Source organism: Balaenoptera physalus (assembly GCF_965194825.1).
Source record: "Balaenoptera physalus genome assembly, chromosome: 7".
Taxonomy (NCBI): domain Eukaryota; kingdom Metazoa; phylum Chordata; class Mammalia; order Artiodactyla; family Balaenopteridae; genus Balaenoptera; species Balaenoptera physalus.
The window spans coordinates 36,624,285-36,646,139 of record NC_138886.1 but is presented as its reverse complement, the minus strand read 5'-3'; the positions used below and the strand labels follow the sequence as shown (position 1 = coordinate 36,646,139).

Genomic DNA, 21,855 nt, shown 5'->3' with positions numbered 1-21,855 from the left:
ATTCTCTTTATTTTTCTATAGGTTTAGATTTTCCCACAAAATGAAAGAAGAAAAGACCTCTCCAAGTCTTAGCTAATGTATTGCAGCCTCTATTTCTGTTTTCATGGTTCTGTTTGTGTCTTTGATTTGTCATCTCTCTCTGCAGATCAGCTTTCTCTTTCTTGCAAGGGACATGTCCACGTCAGACCTGGATTTATGTGGTCAAGAGCCCTATGTCAACTAACAGGGGTCTCTATATCCAAATTCCAAATTCCTTGGAGAAAAAATATTATTAGCCCAGTTTTGGTCAAGAGTCCAGTCATCTGTGGCCAGAGGGGCATGACTGTCCTCTCATCAGGTGCTAAAGGAGGAGACATTTCACTGCCAACAGGGCTTTCTAGCTAGGATGCCACAGGCTCCAGATATGCCAAGCTCAGAGTCCCCAGGGGGTCACTAAGCAGAACATGTAGTGACCTAAGTCCCCAGGTGAATTGCCTTCAGCCATGAGTAGACTCATCCACTTAACCCAGGATGCATACAAATTCCATTATTTTCTATGTGTTTCATAGCAAGAAAAAGATAGCAAAACACTGAACTAGAGAGGTAGGCAGGGTGTGGTGGTAGGAAGATGTCAGAGAAGTTATATACAGTATAAAACAAACTTCAAGGTTATAACCATGATAAAGAGAGGAGCTGGAATCTAACCAAGGTCTGGTTCCAGAGCTTCTGATGCTAACACAACTATTCTACGTGATTTTTGCTAAGTATCACCAATGTCCAAGATTCTGAAAAGAGGGCACGTGTTACTTGAGCATTGGACTTTGCATGGTGTCACAGTTTGGTTTTGCCAGGAAGCAAACTCTGAGACAGAGATTGGAGTGCAAGAGGTTTATTAAGGAGTACTCTTGGGATCAGTACTGGAAGGGAGGATGAGGACGGAGGATTGGGCAGAGGGGGAAGTTGGGCTGTGATGCAGTCTCAACAAAGGCCTCAGTCAACCCCATGGGGGACTCTGGTACTGGGATGGCCCTTCAGAGTTGTCCCTAGTCGGGGCAAGGCATTTATATCCCTTCGCCAATCAGTCATTGGGTATGGGCTGCCTTGGGGAAAGGAGCATGACCTTGGGTGAGTCAGCTCCCTTCAGCTAAGAGCCCCCTTATCTAATTCCCAAAGATGACTGACAGCTGAAGCCTGTCTGCCAGCCGCTCTTTCAGCAACTGGGGAACACCTCCTTTGGTCCTTTAGAAAGAGTTGGGTAGGAACTAGGCACAGTTCTCTAAGCCAAAACTAGTGAAATAAAGTATGTTGAAAAGGAACTTTGCTCTACAAGTACGTTTCATTTTTAAGTCAACTCTTGATTTATAAAGGTCAGAATTAATCCCGAGTTGATGTCCTCCTCCCTGTAGTGAGCTGAGAAGGGCGTAAGTGGGCTCTGTGCTCAATAGGGAAAGGCAAATCCACCCCCAGGGTGGGACAGATAATACTGGGGATGAAAGGGTGGGACAGGAACATGTCCTGCTCTTGCACAGCCCCAGAGACTGTTGAAGAAGCCACGTGGGCAGTGACCGTGCCTGAGTTTCTGCCAGGAATGGGCAGGAGAGCGCTGTGGGGACCAAGAGAGTGGCTGGACATGTCTCAGGCAGGAGGAACCCAGGGCACCCAAGCAAGGCAGGCTGAGAGCATTTGTTTTCACTAGAAAGTTTTGATTCTCAGGGAAAACGGGATATCCGACTGCCTTGAGAAAAAAGAGGCAGTTTCTCTCCCTTACGATATCTTTGCCCCCTTTTGTGTCACTGCTGACTGAGATCCTCACACATTTTACCTCTGGACCTCTTGTCAGGTACACGTGAACTGGCTCTGCCTTTCAATTTTATCACCCCAGTTCTCCTCAGCACAGCCACCTTGCTCCATCTTCTGCGGTCACATTTGACCGTCCTGACTCCAGCTTCCCTCAGATCACTGTGGTGCCCCTGCCCTGCTCTCCCCATAGATCCATCCTTTAACTCTCCAAACTACAGGACCAGACTGTGTACTTAAGACTTACCGAGGGGGCTTCCCTGGTGGCGCAGTGGTTAAGAATCTGCCTACCAATGCAAGGGACACAGGTTTGAGCCCTGGTCCGGGAAGATCCCACATGCCACGGAGTAACTAAGCCCATGTGCCACAACTACTGAGCCTGCACTCTAGAGCCCGTGCTCTGCAACAGGAGAAGCCACCGCAATGAGAAGCCCGTGCACCACAACGAAGAGTAGCCCCTACTCGCTGCAACTAGAGAAAGCCCGCACACAGCAACGAAGACCCAACACAGCCAATAAATAAATAAATTAATTAAGAAAAAAGAAAAAAAGACTTACTGAGGGCAGGAAAAGAAAGCTTAAAACCACATTCCAGGCTAAGACCCTCCACACACATGTTACAGGATCCACCTTACTTGCCCTCAGAGGAAATGCCCTACCTAGAATCTACACAATCCCAACTCCTCTGAGTCTCAGGGAAAGGAAGAAGACTGACTTCATTCTTATCTCCAGCCTCAGCCTTGCTTCCAAGAAAAATAAAAAGACGTGCCATTTCATCTACAAGGCAGACTATCTTTTATACTGCTGTGTCATGAAGTTTTGCCCCACACTGTCTCCACAGTGCCTCCTTTGAGAGCAGGATTTTGAATCTTTCTGCGGCACCAAGGCAAACTAAGCTGTTTTTCTCAAAGTGAAGGAGCAACCTGCTCACAAAGGTGAATTCAGACTTGCCCAATAGAGAAGCGGGAAAATCACTAATTGTTCTCTCAGCAGCATTCCACTTCCATCCCCTCACGTCACACTCCCATCAGGTTTTAGGTTTCATTGTTTTTAAAAATTAAGTCCAGTAACAGCTAAAATTTTCCATTATATGTGTAATTCAGTTTTCTGGTAATCACTCTACATGTATCTTCTTTGGGAGGCACATTCTTCTGAGATTCATGGGTGAAAGCAGCCAAGAGACACAGAACTCCAGGGGCATCTGTCCTCCAAACACCACCGGGTGAAGTGTTGCCGACTTACCAGGTTCCTCATGGTGGCCTTCACATCCTTGTTCCTCAGGCTGTAGATGATGGGGTTGAACATGGGGGTCACCACCCCACAGAAGAGGGAAGTGAGCTTGTCTGCAAGGTCCTGTTTGTCTGCCCCCAGTGGGTCCTTGGATTTGGGCTTCCCATACGTGAAGAGGGTGGTCCCATAGAAGATGACCACAACTGTGAGGTGGGCAGAGCAGGTGGAGAAGGCCTTTTTCTTCCCCTCAGCTGAGGGGATCCTCAGGATGGTGGTGAGGATGAAGATGTAGGAGACAAAATGAACAGAACTGGGACCCCCAGGAAGATCACATTGGTCACCCCCATACTGATCACATCATTGGAGATGTCAGCACAGGCCAACTTCAGGATAGCCAGGATCTCACAGGTGAAGTGGTTGATGACATTGTCCCCACAGAAGGGCAGCCTCATTGCAAGGGATGTTTGAACCATGGAGGCAGCACTTCCAGCGGCCCAGGAGCTGGCAGCCATGGGCACACAGACGGCCTTGCTCATGACCTCAGGGTACCTCAGGGGGTTGCAGATGGCCATATAGCGATCAAACGCCATCATGCCCAGAAGCACACACTCCGTGGCCCCCATGGCAAAGGAGAGGAACATCTGCACAGCACAGGCTGAGAAGGGGATGGTTTTCCTGGGGGTCAGGAAGCTGTCAAGAATGAGGGGGACTGAGGAGGCTGTGTAGCAGATGTCCAGGAAGGAGAGGTTCCCCAGGAAAAAGTACATGGGCTTGTGTAGGCGGGAGTCCAGGGTGGTCACCAGGATGAGGACCCCGTTGCCCAGCAGGATCACCAGGTACATGAGCAGGATGAGCACAAAGAACGTTTTCTCCAGCTTTGGGTGGGCTGAGAGGCCCAGGAGAATGAACTCTGTCACAGAGGCTGTCTGGTTGGCACTTTCCATGGTCTGTCTCATCTTTCAACTGAATAAAATATTCATTGATCCAAACTCAACATCCTTTGTCTCATGTAGGTCCAGGGCATCTGGTCTGGAGTTCCAGTCTGGCTGAGTGATTGAAAAACCGTTGGGAAAGTCCACAGTCTCTATTTGTTTCCAAGAAAAAGGAGAAATAAAATTAGAAATTACTTTGGGGTCATAGAATATCAAATTTACAATGTTTAAAGTGATGATTCTGATTATTTAATGCATTCGATCAGAGACAAGATACATAACATATTCATTTTAGTGGTTCTATGTCCTATATGGCAGTTCATCTCATTAAACTTGGCCAGAAAAGTGACTTTAAGTTTGCTCTGTGTTCTCCCACTTTGTGCTAGGTACTAGGGAAATCATTAGTTGTGAATACTCACTCTGTTTCTCCAGATCATTTTCACAGAAAACATACTCCTGTTGTTCCCAAGATCTCTTTTCTCATGAGCAATGCTAGCTCCAGGGCTTTCCATTCATCTGTCTGTCCAGCCACCTGTCTTGTCCGTTTGTCCATCCCTCCATCCCTCCATCCCTCCATCCCTCCATCCATCCATCCATCCCTACATCAATCTATTTGTCTGTGTCTGAATATCCATCCATCCGTCCATCAAAACACTTGTTGATCACCCAGTATATGGGTGTGAGAATTCCTATGAGGAACAAGGGTGACCTGTGGCCCAGGCTTAAATGGGCACACAACCTGTCAGGGAGGGGAAGCAGAAGGATTCAGGAGAGGCCAGAACATCCAAAATGACATGCACTGTGTTGATAGAACAGGGGTCACGAAATGCTTCTTAAGTGATGTAGAATCTAGCTGGGCTTTTAAGGACAAAAGGACACTGGACATGGAGGGATACCTTGGGGAGGTCTCCAAGGTAATTTTGTGATCTGGAAATGCTGGTATGTTCCTAATAGTTTGAATCTGATGTTTTATGAAGATAGACAGAGGACTGTCTCCATAAATCCACAGTGGGTCACAGCTTCTGGAAATCTAGCTCTCTTAGATAACTAAAAGCAGTGCTTTTTTCTTTTTTTTTCAGTCTTGAATATATTTGACATAAAACATGTAAATTTAAGGTGTACAATGTGTTACTTTGATACATTTACATATTGTAATATGATTGCTATTGTGATATTTATTATATTACATAATTATGGTACAATATTGCTGTCTATATTCATTGAACTGTGGATTAGATCACTGGGTTATTTACTACTTGTCGCAAGTTTGTACCCTTAAACAACGTCTGTTTTATGTTATGTTATTTTATTTTTTTGTTATCATTCCCTCCTGGTGAATGTCCGCACAGGAATCAGTGGACATTAATAGTCCTTGAACCTTTTGGCTAAGCTTCTAGGTATGTTACACAGACTTACATCGTGATTATGCTTCCCCAAATAATCTAGTCCAACTCTGTCTGCCATTGTAGATCTTTTTCTGCACCACAGTGATGCATGGCTTTTCAGTTTCAGCTTGATTTCCTCTAATGATGAAGAGCCCACTACATTCCCAAACAACCTACTCCATATTTGCAGAGCTCTAGAGTATTAGAAAATTCTTTTTCATATTGAGCCCAGCAGGCAGTTTTCTAAGTTTTTCTTGTTCATATGATGGTGGTCAGCTTCCTTCAAGAATTGCATTGAATTTGTGCAAATACACCAGGTCTGTAACCACAGAGATTTGGGCCGCATTCTAACCTGCTGTGTAGACTTCAGTACTGCTTCCCTCTCTTAGACCCTCAGGTTACCCTATTCTATGTTGGGGTTGGAAGAGATCAATGATATTCAAACTCTTTAAGAAAGAGAACTCTGGTTTTCTTAAATTCAGACTCCCCCGACGCCCCCAAGGATAAAGCAGAGCTGCTGTTGCTGAAGTGGTCAAGGAGGGCTCAGAAAGTCTGGGCTGCTCAGCCCATGAGGCCCCCCAGAGGCCAGACCACAGGGATACGCAGCTCCTGGAGACTCTGTTTTCATTGTGGTCAATGTAAATGGCACCTCTGTAACATAACAACAGTACAACTCCAGCCATTTCCATGGCTACAATGTGAATGGTGCTCCCTGGAGTTGTACAAGAAGAGGCTCTGAAACTGTGGGGTCATCTCATCCTGGGGGTGTCTTTGAAGTTAGAGGAATCCATGAAATAAGACAAAGTTTCACAGGCTTCTTGCCATCTAGGTTTTTCTGACCAAGGGGTTTTGCATGGCCCTCAATCTTTGAAATTGTTTCATCTTCTCCCTTCTCAAGCGCCAACCCCTTTGAAAAATCAAGTCAGAAGCTGGAAATGTCCCTGGGCCAATAAAAGGTTGAGGATTACTCTTTTTTTTTTTTTTTACAATTAGTGCTGACTTTATTCTATTCATGATGAATAGCCACATGGGATGGGAGAGAAAAACACACAGGCTAGGCCAGTATAAGAGACTCAGGCAAGGCTACCTATAATCATTCACCTTGGGTAGTCATCACAGCATCCAAATGCTAACTATGTTGGAAGAAACTCATCATATAGTTTCTTACAACCACAAGAAAACAAGAACCAAATTCTTCATCTTGCTTAAGATGACACATGGTAAAACCATGGAGAAGTAGCAGCCCTCATAATCTTTATGGTGTGGATCTGGAACACCAGGGATTGCTTAGGGCCTGTTAAGTCTCCCGAATTCAATTGATTTTTATCAGCTAGTAAGCATAAAGCTTTACTCTGTGGCCTCAAAACTGGCAAGAATAGTTTCAGCCAAAGGCAACGTTTTCTCACCACATGGTTAAAAATATACATATTGGTTTGGCAATTTCTTAGTTGCATATGGGTAGAATGTATTTTAAAATTTTGTGAATTTTGAAGGCTAATACCTTTTAAAACTCTGGAAGAAATTGTGAGTTTAGACAATTTCATGTTAATGTTAAAGGAAGTTAATATATTTAATCTTAAAGAATAATGAAGTAAATGTTCAATAAGTTATTAAATAGTATATACATGTCACACAATATTTTAAATGATTCCAACACTTACATACATTAAAAGAACTTCTGCAAACAAAACATTGGCCTCCAGCAATACAAGTTTTTTGTTTTCTTATTGTTTATCTATTTTCTGAACATAAATTGCCTGTGGAAAAAATCAGATTTCCTTAAAGAATGAAATAGTATAAATGGGCTATCAATAGTATTTTAGTTAGAGAAAACTACTTACTCTTTTAGAATAATTGAATATGAGGTGTATTGCTGGTACAAGGGAAACAAAATGTAATAATATGTGAAAAATTTATAGGCTAATTTGTAATTAATTCTAGAGCAACTACTAATGTTTTACAGGCAGGTGTTCTAAATTCACTTAGAATTTAGCCTTATTAATCCTGTAGCATATTGCAAGAGCGGCAGTATGTCCAAGTAGTGAAATACTTGGTTTACTCTTATAAGAGGATTACTCTTATAAGTACTCTCACTTACCTTTTTCAGGAACCTACTGAGAAAGGGTCCCTATGGCCTGGGAACAGTACATGGGCCAGAAGTATCAACACTAGTTTGACAGGCCCAGGCTGAGTTGTCCACCTCTGATTTGAAGAAGGGGTGAAAGCCAGTTCCTCCCACTCTTAGTTCTGTGTTTTAGGCAAAATCTCTAAAGGAACGACCAGTCCATGTAGAAGGCAATTTGAAATCAGTACTGCAGTTGGGACTATTGTGTTCCCTGAAGTGATTAAAAGTTTGGAAATGGAATCATACAAAGTCAGGAAGATTTTTATACTTCTGGGACAGTGTCCCCAAGATCCAATTATGCTGAAAGCACTCCAGGAAAACTTCTTTTTCTCCTTCCTTTGTTCCTGCTGTAACTTTCCACTCTTAGGCCACTGAAGGATATCAGGGGAAGCATTTCCATTTGCTGCTTGAACGTCTACGAACTTCAAAATGCTTAAACTTCTTGAAAATAGCAGTTGGGGAGATAAAAATTATTTAGGAACACTCTGTGTTCATAGCATTGTGGAACCAGCAGGATTCCTGGCCACGTAGGCATCTCCTCCCCTCCACTGGGTGACCCAGGGTGTGTGCTCTCTCTCTCTCTCTCTCTCTCTCTCTCTCTCTTCCCCCTGCCTCCCTCACCCTCTCTCTCCCCCACCAGCCTGCCCTCCACTCTGAACAATCTCTGTGCTACAAACATGTCATGTGTGCTAGGCCTTGTGCCAGGTACCAAAGGGTAGGGGTGAGTGGGGGACACGATGGCAGAAGTGAGTCTTTGCCTTCAGAGAATGTCCAGCAGAGTGGGACCATCCAGAGACTGAGGCAAGACTGAGAATGTCACAAAGCTGTCCAGGGGGCTGGTCACGGGAGGAGCAGGCAGAACTAGCCCAGGGTGACAATAACAGGGATGGAGGAGAGAGTGACCCTGGGAGACGTTTAGGAGGAAGAAATGATAGAATTTAGAGATAGATCTGGGGTGGGACATGCAGGAGAGAGGAAAATGAACAATGGCTAAATTCCCAGATCTTGTGAACGGGAAGGAAGACCTGGAGGAAGGTAGAAGGAGAGCCTGTCTGGGCTGGTGGAGGTAGGGTGGCTACAGGGTTGTCTCTGACATTTCTGTGTACAGTTTCTCTACATCTTTGTGCCCAGCTCCAGGCTGGTTACTAGAAATAGAGATATGACTAAGAGATAGTTTCTGTGATTGAGGGAGTTTATGGCCAGTTTGATTTGTTGTATTTGAGATAATGGTGAGGTATTAATATTAATATGGGTTGCCATTAATTTACAACTGTTTTCTTAATCTTATCTAATGCTCCCCAAGCCCCATGAAGGAGGTACGAGGGATACTTGGATGTGAGCGGGTGGAAGGACCCTCCTTCGCTGGGTTGTAGTGACTCGTATTCGGGATGTCTAGCATCTTTGACCTCTGCTCTCTAAATGCCAGGAACCTCCCCCTCCTTCACGCTTGGGCTTCCTCAAGGGTTAGGGGATGTCTTGGGGTTCATGGGAGACAGTGGCACAGTCGGGCCTCATGGTTGAACAGGCACTGGACTGTCAGTCAGGATCTGAGTGGCTCCTGCTGGTCCCTCTGTGGCAGAACTCTCTGTCCCCCACCTCCAGGGGCGACTGCCCAGGGTCCACCATGTTAGAGACTCAGCCACCCTGGCCTTGCTCCTCCTCCTCCAGCTGGGGCTAATTACCCCCTACCCTTCTCCCCGTGACTCAGCTTCAGCTCCCACAGGCCAGGCCTCTCCTCACTACCCGCTTTCTTTGTGTTACTCTGGTTTCTCCTTCCTGTCCTTCCTTCCTTACACCAGCTGCTGACCCTGTCCTGGTGTTTTGAGTTCAAGCTCCTGAGAGACAGAACTAAGGGGTTTGGTTAGTCATCATCCAGTATCGGCCACCAGACAGCCCATGTGCTGACTGCCCCTGGGACAGGGGTCCACTGGTCAGTCAGGTGAGTCCTGTGGCCAGGGCGCCTCGTGGTACAGAGCATGGAAACAGTGGAAACTGAGGAGCAGTCTCCTCCTCAGAAGGAGACTGTGATGCTTCCTGGAATGAAGCAGCGAATCGGGCAAATATTGTTTAGACGATCCAGCGTTCAGACATGAGAAATTATACACTTACTTCTCCCCTGAGTGCTTGCTGCATGAGTGGGCTCCCCTCCATGAAGGGGCAGTGCTTTGGCCCCTCTCCCTTCCACCTCTTCCCTTCTCCCTCTTCAGGGAAGTTCTGTCTCTCTGACCTTTATAGCACCTGATTCCAGCCCTGGTATTATCTCAAAATGGTGGTGGTTCTTTTCCACCTTTACAGAGAATGTGCTGTTACTCATGACTCCCAACAGCATCTCAAAGTGTTTTGAGCAGGGATCTGGTTACAGACCTTATGAACTTCGCGGGGTGTCACGTCCACATTTGTCCTTAGAAAGCCACAATCAACAGATGCCTCCCAGGAAATGAGGGGGTTGGTGGAGTTCAGACTACCCCTTTGGTCCAATTATCTATGGCAAACTCACATTTACACACATACACACAAACACACTGTAGAAAGGAGATTTCTGACACACAAAGCTTTGTCTTGGCCGATTAAAACCCAGTATCCCCTTGGCTGGTCTGTCCAAGGCTTCCCTAGACAATGAGGAATAATGAGGAGAAGTATTTTCTGCAATACCTCAAATTTCAGTGCCCCGAGACCCTACACACTGAGTAAGAAGCCTAACCCTGGGCTACTCAGTGTGACAAACAGAGGGCAGCGTCGGCATCACCTGGGAACTTGTTAATGCAGATTCCTGGGCCTTTCCCAGGACCTACTAAATCAATCTCTGTGCGTGGGGCCCAGCAACCTGTGCATGCACCTACACGTGTGTGCGTGTGTGCCTATGTGTTTCCAGTCTGTGTTTTAACAATTCCTCTAGGTGATTCTGATGCATGCTACTGTCTGAGAAGCACTGGTCTATCTAGACTTTTCCTAGGATTGGGGTCCCAGTTATTCCTTTTAAGGAATCCAAGAGGAAGGAGGGTGTTTCTTATGCAGGATCAGAACAGCTGCCTGTAATTCCTCTGCTCTGGAGACAACTGCTTTTCCAGTCCTTGCTTGCCCCTAACTCCTGACTTCTGACCCTTGACTGTCCATACCCCTGCTGACCTCCTCTGGGTCACTGGTCTCTGGGGCCTTACCCTCTCCTCTGCCAGCAGCGAACCTCGTTCCTATCCTCAGAATCCACTTGCTCAGAGGGTTCTCACGACAGAGTGGGTGGGTCCCTAGTGGCCCAGAGGTCAAGGAAACCATGTAGATATTATGAATTGCATTTCAGGGGGCCCCCAACAATCTTCCATGGCAGTACAGTTAGACTTGTATCTACAGACAGCAGAGCAGTGCTAGCATCTCCAGGGTTCCAGCCACTCTCCCTAAGTGCTGGATAAGTTGATGAGTCTCCAGCTCAGACATCTCCCCCATCTCTAGCTGGAAGTTCCTCAAACACACTGTACTCCAAAATGAATTCATCTTCTCCCCAAAAACCAACAACTCGGTTGATATTCTCTACTCTGGTGGTGTCACCATCATCCACCCATCATTTCAGCTAGAAATATTGATTCTATCCTCATTCCCACCTGCTATATCCAACCAAAATCTACTATTGTATTTTGTACTTACCAAACCTTTCTTGAATCTCCCCATCTTCACCCCTCAATCACTCTCCAGTCAATGTTCTTATCTTTGTTTGCCTGAAGTGTTTCCCTGTCTCTTTAGACCTTGTCCTCCTGCCCCGAGTCTTGCCTCGACATTGTGCCCAGAAGGATCAACCTAAGATGCAAATTTCATCATGTCGGACCTTTACTTAAAATTTCTAAGTGCCTTCTCATCCCCTACAGCAGAAAGTCCTAACTCCTTAGGATGTCCCAAAAGATCAGCTTGGGTCCAGCCCTGCCTTCCTCCCCGTCAGCAGCCCCTTTGTGCTCCAGCAACACTGCACTGCTGGTCACTCCTCACTCCTGGGGCTCTTTCTCATTTCTGTGTCTTTGGTTATGCAGCCCCCTCTGCCTGGGATAATTACCCACTCCCCTTCATTGGGCAGATTGACATTCCTCCATTCCAGTGGTGTGCTGGTGAATATTTAACGACTGCCATCTCCAAGTCAAAAAAAAGCCCTGATCTGGAGCATTTGATGATTTCTGTGATATAAACACTCCCAGGATGACCCATTTCAAGCTACCAACAAAGTCACTGAATCGGAGTTGGGAAGAGACGTGCACAATTGCGAGCCAGCGCCAGCACACCACGGACCTCGGGTCACCTCCTCCAGGCCGTCTGGCCCCTGCCTCCTCTGGGCTGCCACATCAGCGTGGGCATTCTCCCTGGCCTGCACTTCCTTCCTTGTTTGGTAGTTTTCTTTTCACATTCCTGTCTCTAGACCATGGTTCTCGGCACATTTCTGCCTTCTGTGTAGTACACACTTAATAATCGTTTGCTGGATAAAGGAGGGTACCCATTTTCTGGACCCATCCCTGTTCTGGGTCACATTCTGTCCGTGACTACCGTAAGGTCTAGGAGCACGCGTGCAGATGATAGGTCACTGAAAGGACAGTGACTTAGATGGATGCCAAGTGAGGATTCAGGAAGAACATGGCAGGTTACTTCAAGGGCCCTAATCCAACAAGTTGAAAATCCAGAGGAGAATATAAGATATTCACTCAGACCCCTAAAAACCACTGCATAAGCACACACTTGGGGTAATGAGGCTTAACAACAGCATAGGAGAAAAGACTTGGCGTCTGAGTGAGTCATGTTCTGACCAGCAGGCTGCTGGACTCTGTTAATGTGATTATGATGTTCAGAGAGAAGGAAGGGAGGGAGGGAGAGAAGGAGGGAGGGAGAAAGGAAGCAGGCAGTAAACTTCCTCCAGTACCTTCAACATAATTGGATCTTGGAGATGTAATCCCAGAAGGATACAAAGTTCCTAAACTGAGTCAACTCACTTTCCAAACTTTAAATGACTTCAGGGACTAAAATGGTCCCGAAGAACAGACTGGAATTTAAATGATCTTCTAAGGGTGATGGCCAGTCCTTTGGAGATTGCGCCCTGAACACAGGAGACAGGTGGAGGGCAGAGGACTGGCTGGACCCTTCACCTGTCACACATTCCGAACCCTCACCCTGATGTTTCCCAGCTGGTATTGCTATTTCTGATATGTGACCTCTTCCCAACTCTTAGGAAGCAGATCCTTCTTGCTCACCATGTCTCTGATAAAGGTAAGCACAGGATTTGATCACACCAAAAGTTTCGTTAGTGCGGCTGCATTTCGGCCGTCAGACTTGATTGTAATGAAATGGAGTTGAAAAGGGGAGGTGGGAAGCCCTTTCATTGATATGATGTTATTCTCACAGAGTCAAATAGACCCATCAAACTGCAAATGTCTCTGAGGTCCTCTGCCCTCACCCCACTTTGTGCCGACGGGAAAGGTCTTGCCTGGGACCCCGCAGTCCTAACCTTCTCACACAGTTGTCTCTTCTTGATTGAGACTGGTGTGTGGGGTGGTGCTGTTTCTTCTTTTGTAGTTGAGAATCCAAAGTCCAGCGATAATAATGAGCCACGATTCTGGATCTCGTGATGATGACATGGAGTGAATATCTTCTTCACAGGATCCAGGTTTTGGAGAGAGGTTGGAGGGCTGGCTGACGTAGAGTGAAACCCCAGCCTGGGACTGATCTACTGCCCCAGAACACACATCCACCTAGCAGTGTGGCACGTGAGCCATCCTCAAGCTGGGGGCTGTTCTCAGTGCTGACCAACCTTTGTAGTCAGTTCCTGGCTGGTACATTTGCCCGTGTGAGAGATATATCTGTTTTAAGGCCCTGGGAGGAAAAGGGAGATGGACTCTTGTTTATCTTCATGCTGAAGCCAAGCTATTTCTAGACACTTGGAGGGCTGTCTGTGGAAGAGGGATTAATGTTGCAAAGGAGCAGATTTTGGCTCAGTATCAAAGGGGAACTACTTCAAAGTGCAGTGAGCCTTGCCAGGAAGTACAGCGCCCCACATCATTCAAGGAGCCAAATGCAGGCCAGAGGACTGTGAGGAATGCAGCAAGGGACTTTCCACATTGGACAGGGAGCAGATTGCGAAACAGATCCCAAGGCCTGTTGTCAGTAGCATCAGAGCGATCGTTTGGGTTGATAAGGATGAGGATGATATAATCACTTGTGTGTGTGACTATTTGCATGACTATTTCCGCTACTAGATTTTGAGCTCTTTGAGGTTATGGGCTGTGACTGTCTTTGCTGTGATCCCAGCACCTAGAATTATGCCTTGCTTAGCACAGATGCTCAATAAATATGTCAACCTGAATTGAATTATTGTGGCACTGACTTGGTCACAACTACAATGCTGAGCACCGCCAGAGGAGTGTCTCAGAGCTCCCCAGGCAGGAAGTGCCCCCATATAATTGAGGCAGGGGCTGGATGACTGAGAGCACTTGAAGAGATGGAGATCTGGGAAGTTCATGAATATTTTCGATACGGAGCAAATAAAACCAAATGCCCAACATCCTCAATGTCACCTACAGTTTTTCACTGGTCCAGAATAAATCCTAGTTTGGGGAGCTCTTAGAAGTCTGAGGAGAGATTCAAGCTTCCCAGAAAGAAGACCTGACCGAGCAGGACTCAGGGCTCTGTGAACCGTCTTAGGAAGAAGCCAGTGCCTCTGGTGAGGCATATGGAGAATGAAGAAAAGAAGGGACATTCAGTCAAACTCTCCTTCAACTTGGCCACAGTGCACAAGAGGCTCACTTGTACCCCAAATGTACAAAAGGATCAACTGGAGGTTAAGACCTTGGCACTGTGTCTGGGTTAATTCTCTCAACAGGCAACACCAGGGCAGAGGAACTACAGGCTCCCACCTCCCCCTAAGAGAAGAGGCTTGATTTTCTTTTTTTTCCTGTTGGTTTTCATTTATGTTGTCTTGTCTCCTGTGTGCCTTATTCTTTTTCAATGTGTGCTGGATGTTGTATTTGCAAAATTAGTTGTAGACATGATTTAGAGACGGGGTGGTACTGCCTTCCTTCAAGGTAGATTTATGTTTGCTTCTGTTAGGTATTTGGGAGCATCAAAAATTTGGGACCACCTCAATCCAATTTCAGGGCTTGATTTGAAGCTGAGCTACAGCACCTGTAAATGCCTGTTTCTTTCTGATTCACTCGTTCCTATGGTGCTGCCCTTTGGGTTCCCTACCAAAGGGAGGCGGTTTAGTTAGGAGCCCTTCACAGTGGGCCTTGCACTTCAAAACCTGTTCCCACCTCCAGGAGGCTATGCGTAGTGCCTCTTGGCCTCTCAGTGGCCACCTCCAGAAGCTGCAAATGCCCTAGTTGAAACATAGCCTCAAATGCTAGATTTACTTCTCTGAATTCCTTTTTCCCCCCAGAGTTATGACCCTATGATTCTTTGTTGTCTTACTTACCTCACCAGTGCTTTACACAGATGTTTTAAATCATTTGCCCAGTTTTCTGTGCTCTAGAGCCCGCGAGCCACAACTACTGAGCCCATGTGCCACAACTACTGAAGCCCGCGCACCTAGAGCCCGTGCTTCGCAACAAGAGAAGCCACTGCAATGAGAAGCCCGCTCACCGCCACAAAGAGTAACCCCCACTCGCTGCAACCAGAGGAAGCCTGTGTGCAGCAACGAAGACCCAAGGCAGCCAAAAATAAATAAAAATAAATTAATTTATTTATTAAAAAAAATCATTTGCCCAGTTTTTAAAATTGTCACCTGCAGATGAGTTAATCCAAATTAACTCTTCATTCTTACTGAAAACAAGTTTAATACTGATCTCTACTATATTTTTTCTAGAACCCCTTAGACATGACAGAATTGTCAGAGCTATTCTCCAGTTGCTCAGCAGGGTGAAGATTTTTGCCCTGCTTCCCAGGTACTTTTGGAGTCAGAGAGTGCTGAGATTGACCTCAGAGACTTCCTTCAGGTGACAGATCGGAGGCACCATGGACAGGTCCAATCAGACCTCCCCGCTGGTGGGGTTCATTCTCCTGGGTCTCTCAGCCCACCCAAGGCTGGAGAAAACATTCTTTGTGCTCATCCTGTCCATGTACCTGGTGACCCTGCTGGGCAACGGGGTCCTCATCCTGGTGACCACCCTTGACTCCCGCCTACACAAGCCCATGTACTTCTTCCTGAGGAACCTCTCCTTCCTGGACATCTGCTACACAGCCTCCTCCGTCCCCCTCATCCTTGACAGCTTCCTGACCCCCAGGAAAACCGTCTCTTACTCAGCATGTTTTGGGCAAATGTTTCTCTCCTTTGCCATGGGAGCCACAGAGTGTGTGCTTCTGGGCATGATGGCGTTTGATCGCCATGTGGCCATCTGCAACCCCCTGAGGTACCCCATGGTCATGAGCAAGGCTGCCTACGTGCCCATGGCTGCTGGCTCCTGGGCAGCTGGTATCACCAACTCTGTAGTTCAGACATCCCAGGCTGTGAGGCTGCCCTTCTGTGGGGACAATGTCATCAACCACTTCACCTGTGAGATCCTGGCTATCCTGAAGTTGACCTGTGCTGACATCTCCATCAATATAAGCAGTATGGTGGTGGCCAATGTGATCTTCCTGGGCATCCCAGTTCTGTTCATCTTTTTCTCCTATGTGTTCATCATTGCTACCATCCTGAGGATCCCCTCAGCAGAGGGGAGGAAAAAGGCCTTCTCCACCTGCTCTGCCCATCTCACAGTTGTGCTTTTCTCCTATGGGACCATCCTCTTCATGTATGGGAAGCCCAAATCCAAGGACTCCCTGGGGGCAGACAAACAGGACCTTGCAGACAAGCTCACCTCCCTCTTCTATGGGGTGGTGACCCCCATGCTCAACCGCATCATCTACAGCCTGAGGAACAAGGATGTGAAGGCCGCTGTGAGGGACCTGCTTCATGAGAAACACCTAACTGAGTGACTGTCACAGATTCTCCGACTGCCAGAGTGCAAGGCCTCCAAACTCCTCATTGTCCTCGTGGGGGAATGGTAACCCAGGGAAGTCCTTAGGTTGTCGGTGGTAAGAGCCTTTTCATTTCTGGTGCTGCTGATTAGTTTGTTGGCTTCACCCAGAATGATACTGTATCATATCATAGCTTATTTTGCTGCCTAAATCTGAAATCCTCTGATACCAGAATTTGATGAATACCCATAAAAAAGTTATAAATATAGTCAAAAGAGACAAACAGAAATTTTGGTGGTACTGAGACTTTCGAGTATTTTGTTTTTCTCTGTGTATATCTGTTACCAAAAGTGGGGTCCAGCTACTTGCTGCTCAAAAGCCAATAAAGAGGCAAAGTTAGTGGAAAGGAAAGATTGCTTTATTTTGGAGGCTGACAACTGGGGTTGGGGGTGGGTGGCAGACTCCTGTTCGAAGGCCGATTCCCCCTCCACTGACAATCAGTGGGCAAGAGCTTTTATAGGCAGAGGGAGGGGCTACATGCCGAAACAGCACAGTCAGCTCTGACAGTAATCTTGAAATTGGTCATGCGGTGGTCTGATCAGCGTCATCTTGATTGTTTTAAGTGCAGTTAGTCTTCAGTTCCAGGGTCAGTTTGTTGCCATTTCTTTTGAGGCCAGTTCAGGGAATTGTGGCAGCTTATGTCATGGCTACAGTCTGGTCATCATGTAGTTAACTTCTTCCACCTGATGGAGGTTTTAGTATCTACAAGACAGCTCCCAGGACATGGCTCAGAATATTATCTATAGCTCTTGAGGAGGAACTAGAGGCCCTTGACTTTAATGACTAAACTATTATTTTGTCCTTTGCTTCTGCATTTTTTCATTTCTCTGATTAAATTTATTTTTTGACTAAAGATTTTTTTAACAGACAAAAGGCAGGTGGAGGACATGGGGGAAGGACCATAGGGTCCTGCTCCGTTTCAGAACTATTGCTTCCCCTGTTCTGCTTTGGTCTCATCCTAGAGACCTTGGCTTCATCTGATAAATTGGAAAATGACAACTGCCTCAATGTACAATAGTGCTCGTTAGCACCATGGCAGGCATTCCTCTCGTATGTTAGCACTAGACATAGTGAGGCTTATCTTGAGCTGCCGCTTTGTTTTGATCTGATGGACACTAAGAATATTGTCATGTACCATGTTCTCCTCTTTGTTGTCACTGCAGGGAAGTCAGAGGTAAGTGTGCCACTCCGCCGCAGCAGAAGTAGAGTGCCGCAGGACAGGGGGCCTGCAGCTCCTACACTAGTGTCCACGCAACCCACATGGCTCATGGATGCCAGTTACACCCAGCACACGCTCCATGAGTATGCCCACACTGAGATGAAACCCCAGAAAGACAGTAGGAAAGCAAATGCAGAAATGTTCTCAACCCTACAACTAATGAGAGCAGCAGTGTTGGTCACCCCTTACCTTCTGTGGCACAGGCAAGATGGGCTGTGAGGCCAGTGCCGCTCCCAGAGCTCTATGGCCATGATTTTCTCCCAAGCTCAAGGAACATACTGAAATAGAAGTGAGATTTACTGTATTATAGTGATGATTTTTTTAAATTAATTAATTTATTTATTTATTTATTTTTGGCTGTGTTGGGTCTTCGTTTCTGTGCGAGGGCTTTCTCTAGTTGTGGCGAGTGGGGGCCACTCTTCATCGTGGTGCGCGGGCCTCTCACTATCGCAGCCTCTCTTGTTGCGGAGCACAGGCTCCAGACGCGCAGGCTCAGTAGTTGTGGCTCACGGGCCTAGTTGCTCCACGACATGTGAGATCTTCCCAGACCAGGGATCAAACCCGTGTCCCCTGCATTGGCAGGCGGATCCTCAACCACTGCGCCACCAGGAAAGCCCCTATAGTGATGATTTTTAATCCACTTTACATTTGTAAAAGTCAGCGATTGCCAAATTTTGGTCCTTTGACTTTTGTGAGTATGTAACACATTGTTTCCTCTCTCTCTTTCCTCCCTCTTCCCTCCTGTCCCTTAAACCAGATCCATGTCCTTGCCTCAGATGTGTTTTTGTAGGTGGAAGTGCAGTGGAACCATATGGGGGATGGTCCAGAGAACTAAAACAGAATGCCAGAGCTGGCATTCATCAGTTCCCTTCACTTTCTTAAAAGCCTAAGCCCATTAAAGAAACTCATTTAGATGTCCTGAAGCGGAAGGGAAAGATCATCTGTGAGATGAAGGAGGAGAGATTCCTAGAGGCGGGGAGGTGTGGAGGTGTGGAGGTTGGCAGATCCTACTCTGGGTGGGACTCATCCCTACCCTTAGACAGTGTCCTGGGGTCTCGGAGAGAGTGGCTGCTTAATGCTTGCATGGAGGACAGCCAACGCCAAGCTTTTCGAAGATGCCTCACCAGTGCATGCCTTATTGCCTTAGTGGGGGGTGGCCTCTGGATTTTTCCAGGGTGGTGGGTTCTTTGATCTCTCCTCAGAAGCCCTTTCTAACATTCACACTCCCTGAACCTTCTCATTTCTTCCTCCACACGCTGCCAAGGCGGTGCCAGCCTCCTCACCTCATTTAATATGGACCACTGTCACATCCCAGCTTCATGAACCCATCGTCCTGCACGTTAGGACAGCTCCGGCATTCTTGCTGAGTCTTCAGTCCTGAGTCAAGGAGAGCATGTCCACATCAAGACACTGTCCCCATGTAGCCAGTGTGCCCACACCCTGCTCTCCACTCCAGCACCCTCCAGGTCCACTCCCACACAGATTCCCCAGGTCCTAGCATCCTTTTGCGGAGTCGCTGTTTCCTCTCAAAGCAGGAACTGTACTGAGGGGAGTCCAGGCTTTATCTTGAGAAGAGTATCTGCCTCAGATGAGATCCCTGCACGGTCTCCAGGCAAGTGGAGGCTGCTCTGTGGCAGCACCAGGGAGGGGACTCAGGGGCTGATTCTGTGGGTCTGGAGGGTTCAGAGGAATCTGAGGGCTCTAGATTCTCAGGAGCATCCACCCAGATACCCTGATCCCAGGATGCAGGGTCCCACTCTTTCCCTGTCAAGGCCCCAACTTTAGCATTGGAAACCTGGCAAGGCTCCACAGTCTCCTTTGTAGCTCTGCCATTTTTACAGTCAAGTCCTGGCCCTGCCTTGTAGCACAATCTGCCTTGTGGGTGCAGGAGATGAGAATCTCTTTAAAAATTGCCATGGATGCCTTCTGGCTTTCATAGCACGTTCTGTGTTTACACTTAGCTTACCTGAGCCTATTTTTCTTTCTTTAAGTCTTATAAGGTAGTTAACAAAAGAGAGTCAATTTTACCACCGTTAAAAATACCTCATATTATCAAAGTACTAGAGCTACTGAATAACTCATGCGTCCCCTTCAACCTGTAAAACATTTCAGCCCCCTGCAGGTGAATGTCCTAATGAGTATGATGCTACAACAGGCCAGGGGTTATCGCCACTTCACTTACCAACAGAAATGGGGTCCTTGTTGCCGTCTGAGTGGTGAGGGCATGTGTTCTAGGGCTACTCCTGGTAGCAGTTGTGTTCCCCCCAAAGCAGAGCCTGAGGCAAGGACTTGGGAGCAGGCAGTTTATTTTGGAGGTGATCTCAGGAAGCTGGCATGAGGGAACAGGAGGAGTGAGATGTGAAAGGAGGAAAAGCCAATACAGGGGCGCATGATTAAGGTGGCTGCTGTGCGCAATAGGGGATCAGTTCTGCTGGAGGGACCCAAAGAGCATGAACAATGCCTCTCAGAATTGTCTACGTGAAGGATGGGAGGCTGGTGACTTTATCCCCAGCTACCTTCCCCTACTGGTTGATAGTTCCTCCAAGGTTGTGTCAGTTTTCTATTGATGTGTAGCAAATCAACACAATTTAGCAGCTTAAATCAATGCCCATTTATTAGCTCACAGTTCTGTATGTCGGAAATCCAGCATGGCATGACTCGGTTCTTAGGGTATCAAATGGCTGAAATCAAAGTGTCAGCTGGAGTAAGTTCTCATCTGGAGGCTCTGAGGAAAAGTCCACTTTCAAGCTCATTTATGTTGCAAAATTCAGTTTTTTGCAGCTACAGTACTGAGGTCCCCATTTCCTTGCTACGTGGCTCCTTCCATCTTCGTGTCAGTAATGGTGCATCAAATCCTTTCAGTGCTTTGAATCTCTGACTTCCATTTCTGTCACTAGCTAGAGAAAAACTCTCTGCTTTTAAAGGATTCATGATTAGGTCAGGCCCACCTGGATAATCTCCCTATGTTAAGGCCAACTATGTCATGTAGTATAACCCAATCATGGGAGTAAAAGCCATCATTTTTACAGTCCTGGGGATTATGCAGGGTGTATACACCAGGGGGAGAGAAAACTTGGGGGCAGCTTAGAATCCTGCCCCACAACCACAACCACAGTTGTAACCCCTGTTCTTCTGGACTACACACAGGTGGCTTCCATAGCATTGGAGAAGGCCTGGGGCAGAGAAGCAGAAAGATGGATGGTGTTTGAGGTGGGATACTGTTAGCTCAAGGTGAGTCTAACATGCACAAACTGTCCACCTGAAATCATAGGTGGACTGAGAGATTGGGAAGTGAGATACCGTAGCATTTGCTAATTATGGATAGATCTGTAGAGCCAAGCTCATGTCACATCTTAGAGATGTCATAGAGCCTGCCCTATCCACATTTCCTCTAAAGGGATCTGTTCCAGCTTCAGCCCCGTGACACTACCAGTTATCCTGCAGCTGCAGTTCACTGGACCAGAGCAACTGATCCAAGAGGAGGTAACCTATAAATTTGAGGGTAATATATCTGAAGCAAAAGGACAAACTGGGCTAATTAGATTGATCTTTGGGGAACTTGGAATTGGGAAACAGGGAGACTACATCAGTTTAGTGAGACTCAAATCAGAAAGGACCCACCAAACATTCCATGAGGTAAGGTTAATGTTATAGCAGTGGGGTGGGAAGAAAAAGCTCTGAGTTAGCAGATGAAGCCCATTAGAAAAGAGGAAAAAAAGAAACATATGTAGAAAGTGTCAGGACTTCCCTGGTGGTCCATTGGTTGAGACTCTGCGCTCCCAATGCAGGGGGCCTGGGTTCAATCCCTGGTCAGGGAGTGAGGTCTCACATTCAACTAAAGATCCCACATGCTGCAACTAAGACCCAACGCAGCCAAATTAATTAATTAAAAAAAAAGAAAGCGTCTGTCTCATTAATAGAGGAGATTCAGAAGGTGAACCTGTGAATTCTGTTTCTGGGTTTCCTGGAGCTGCCTGCTATCAAGAATACTCTCCATCTCTACAATCCTTTCACTTTTCCCTGTTAAGAATCTTGTTCTTTGATTTATATGATTCCATAATTGCCCCAAATGCATCTTTATTTAGAACCACTGCAGCAATGAAAATTTCCCTGAGCTAGCCTGAGCAGGTCTTGGTTTCTTATAACCAAAAGAGCAAAACTAAGCTAGATCAGGATGAGAGTTATTGAGAGCCAGTTGCTCACAACCAGTCCTGGC

At 46.7% G+C, this 21,855-nt stretch overlaps 2 protein-coding genes across 2 annotated transcripts in view; one reads left to right on the top strand and one right to left on the bottom strand.

Annotated features, from left to right (window-relative positions):
• The window catches only part of LOC309665175 (uncharacterized protein), a 33,641-nt gene extending 27,353 nt beyond the window's left edge, over positions 1-6,288 (bottom strand). The window contains 3 exon segments of the mRNA XM_082471393.1: positions 2,899-3,087; positions 3,090-3,304; positions 3,307-6,288. Coding sequence (XP_082327519.1) covers positions 2,899-3,087; positions 3,090-3,304; positions 3,307-3,961 — 1,059 coding nt within the window. The 5' untranslated portion in view covers positions 3,962-6,288.
• The window catches only part of LOC309665174 (uncharacterized protein), a 95,566-nt gene that overhangs the window by 53,858 nt on the left and 19,853 nt on the right, over positions 1-21,855 (top strand). The window contains exon 4 of the mRNA XM_082471392.1: positions 14,922-16,374. Coding sequence (XP_082327518.1) covers positions 15,419-16,374 — 956 coding nt within the window. The 5' untranslated portion in view covers positions 14,922-15,418. The remainder of the gene's footprint in view (positions 1-14,921; positions 16,375-21,855) is intronic.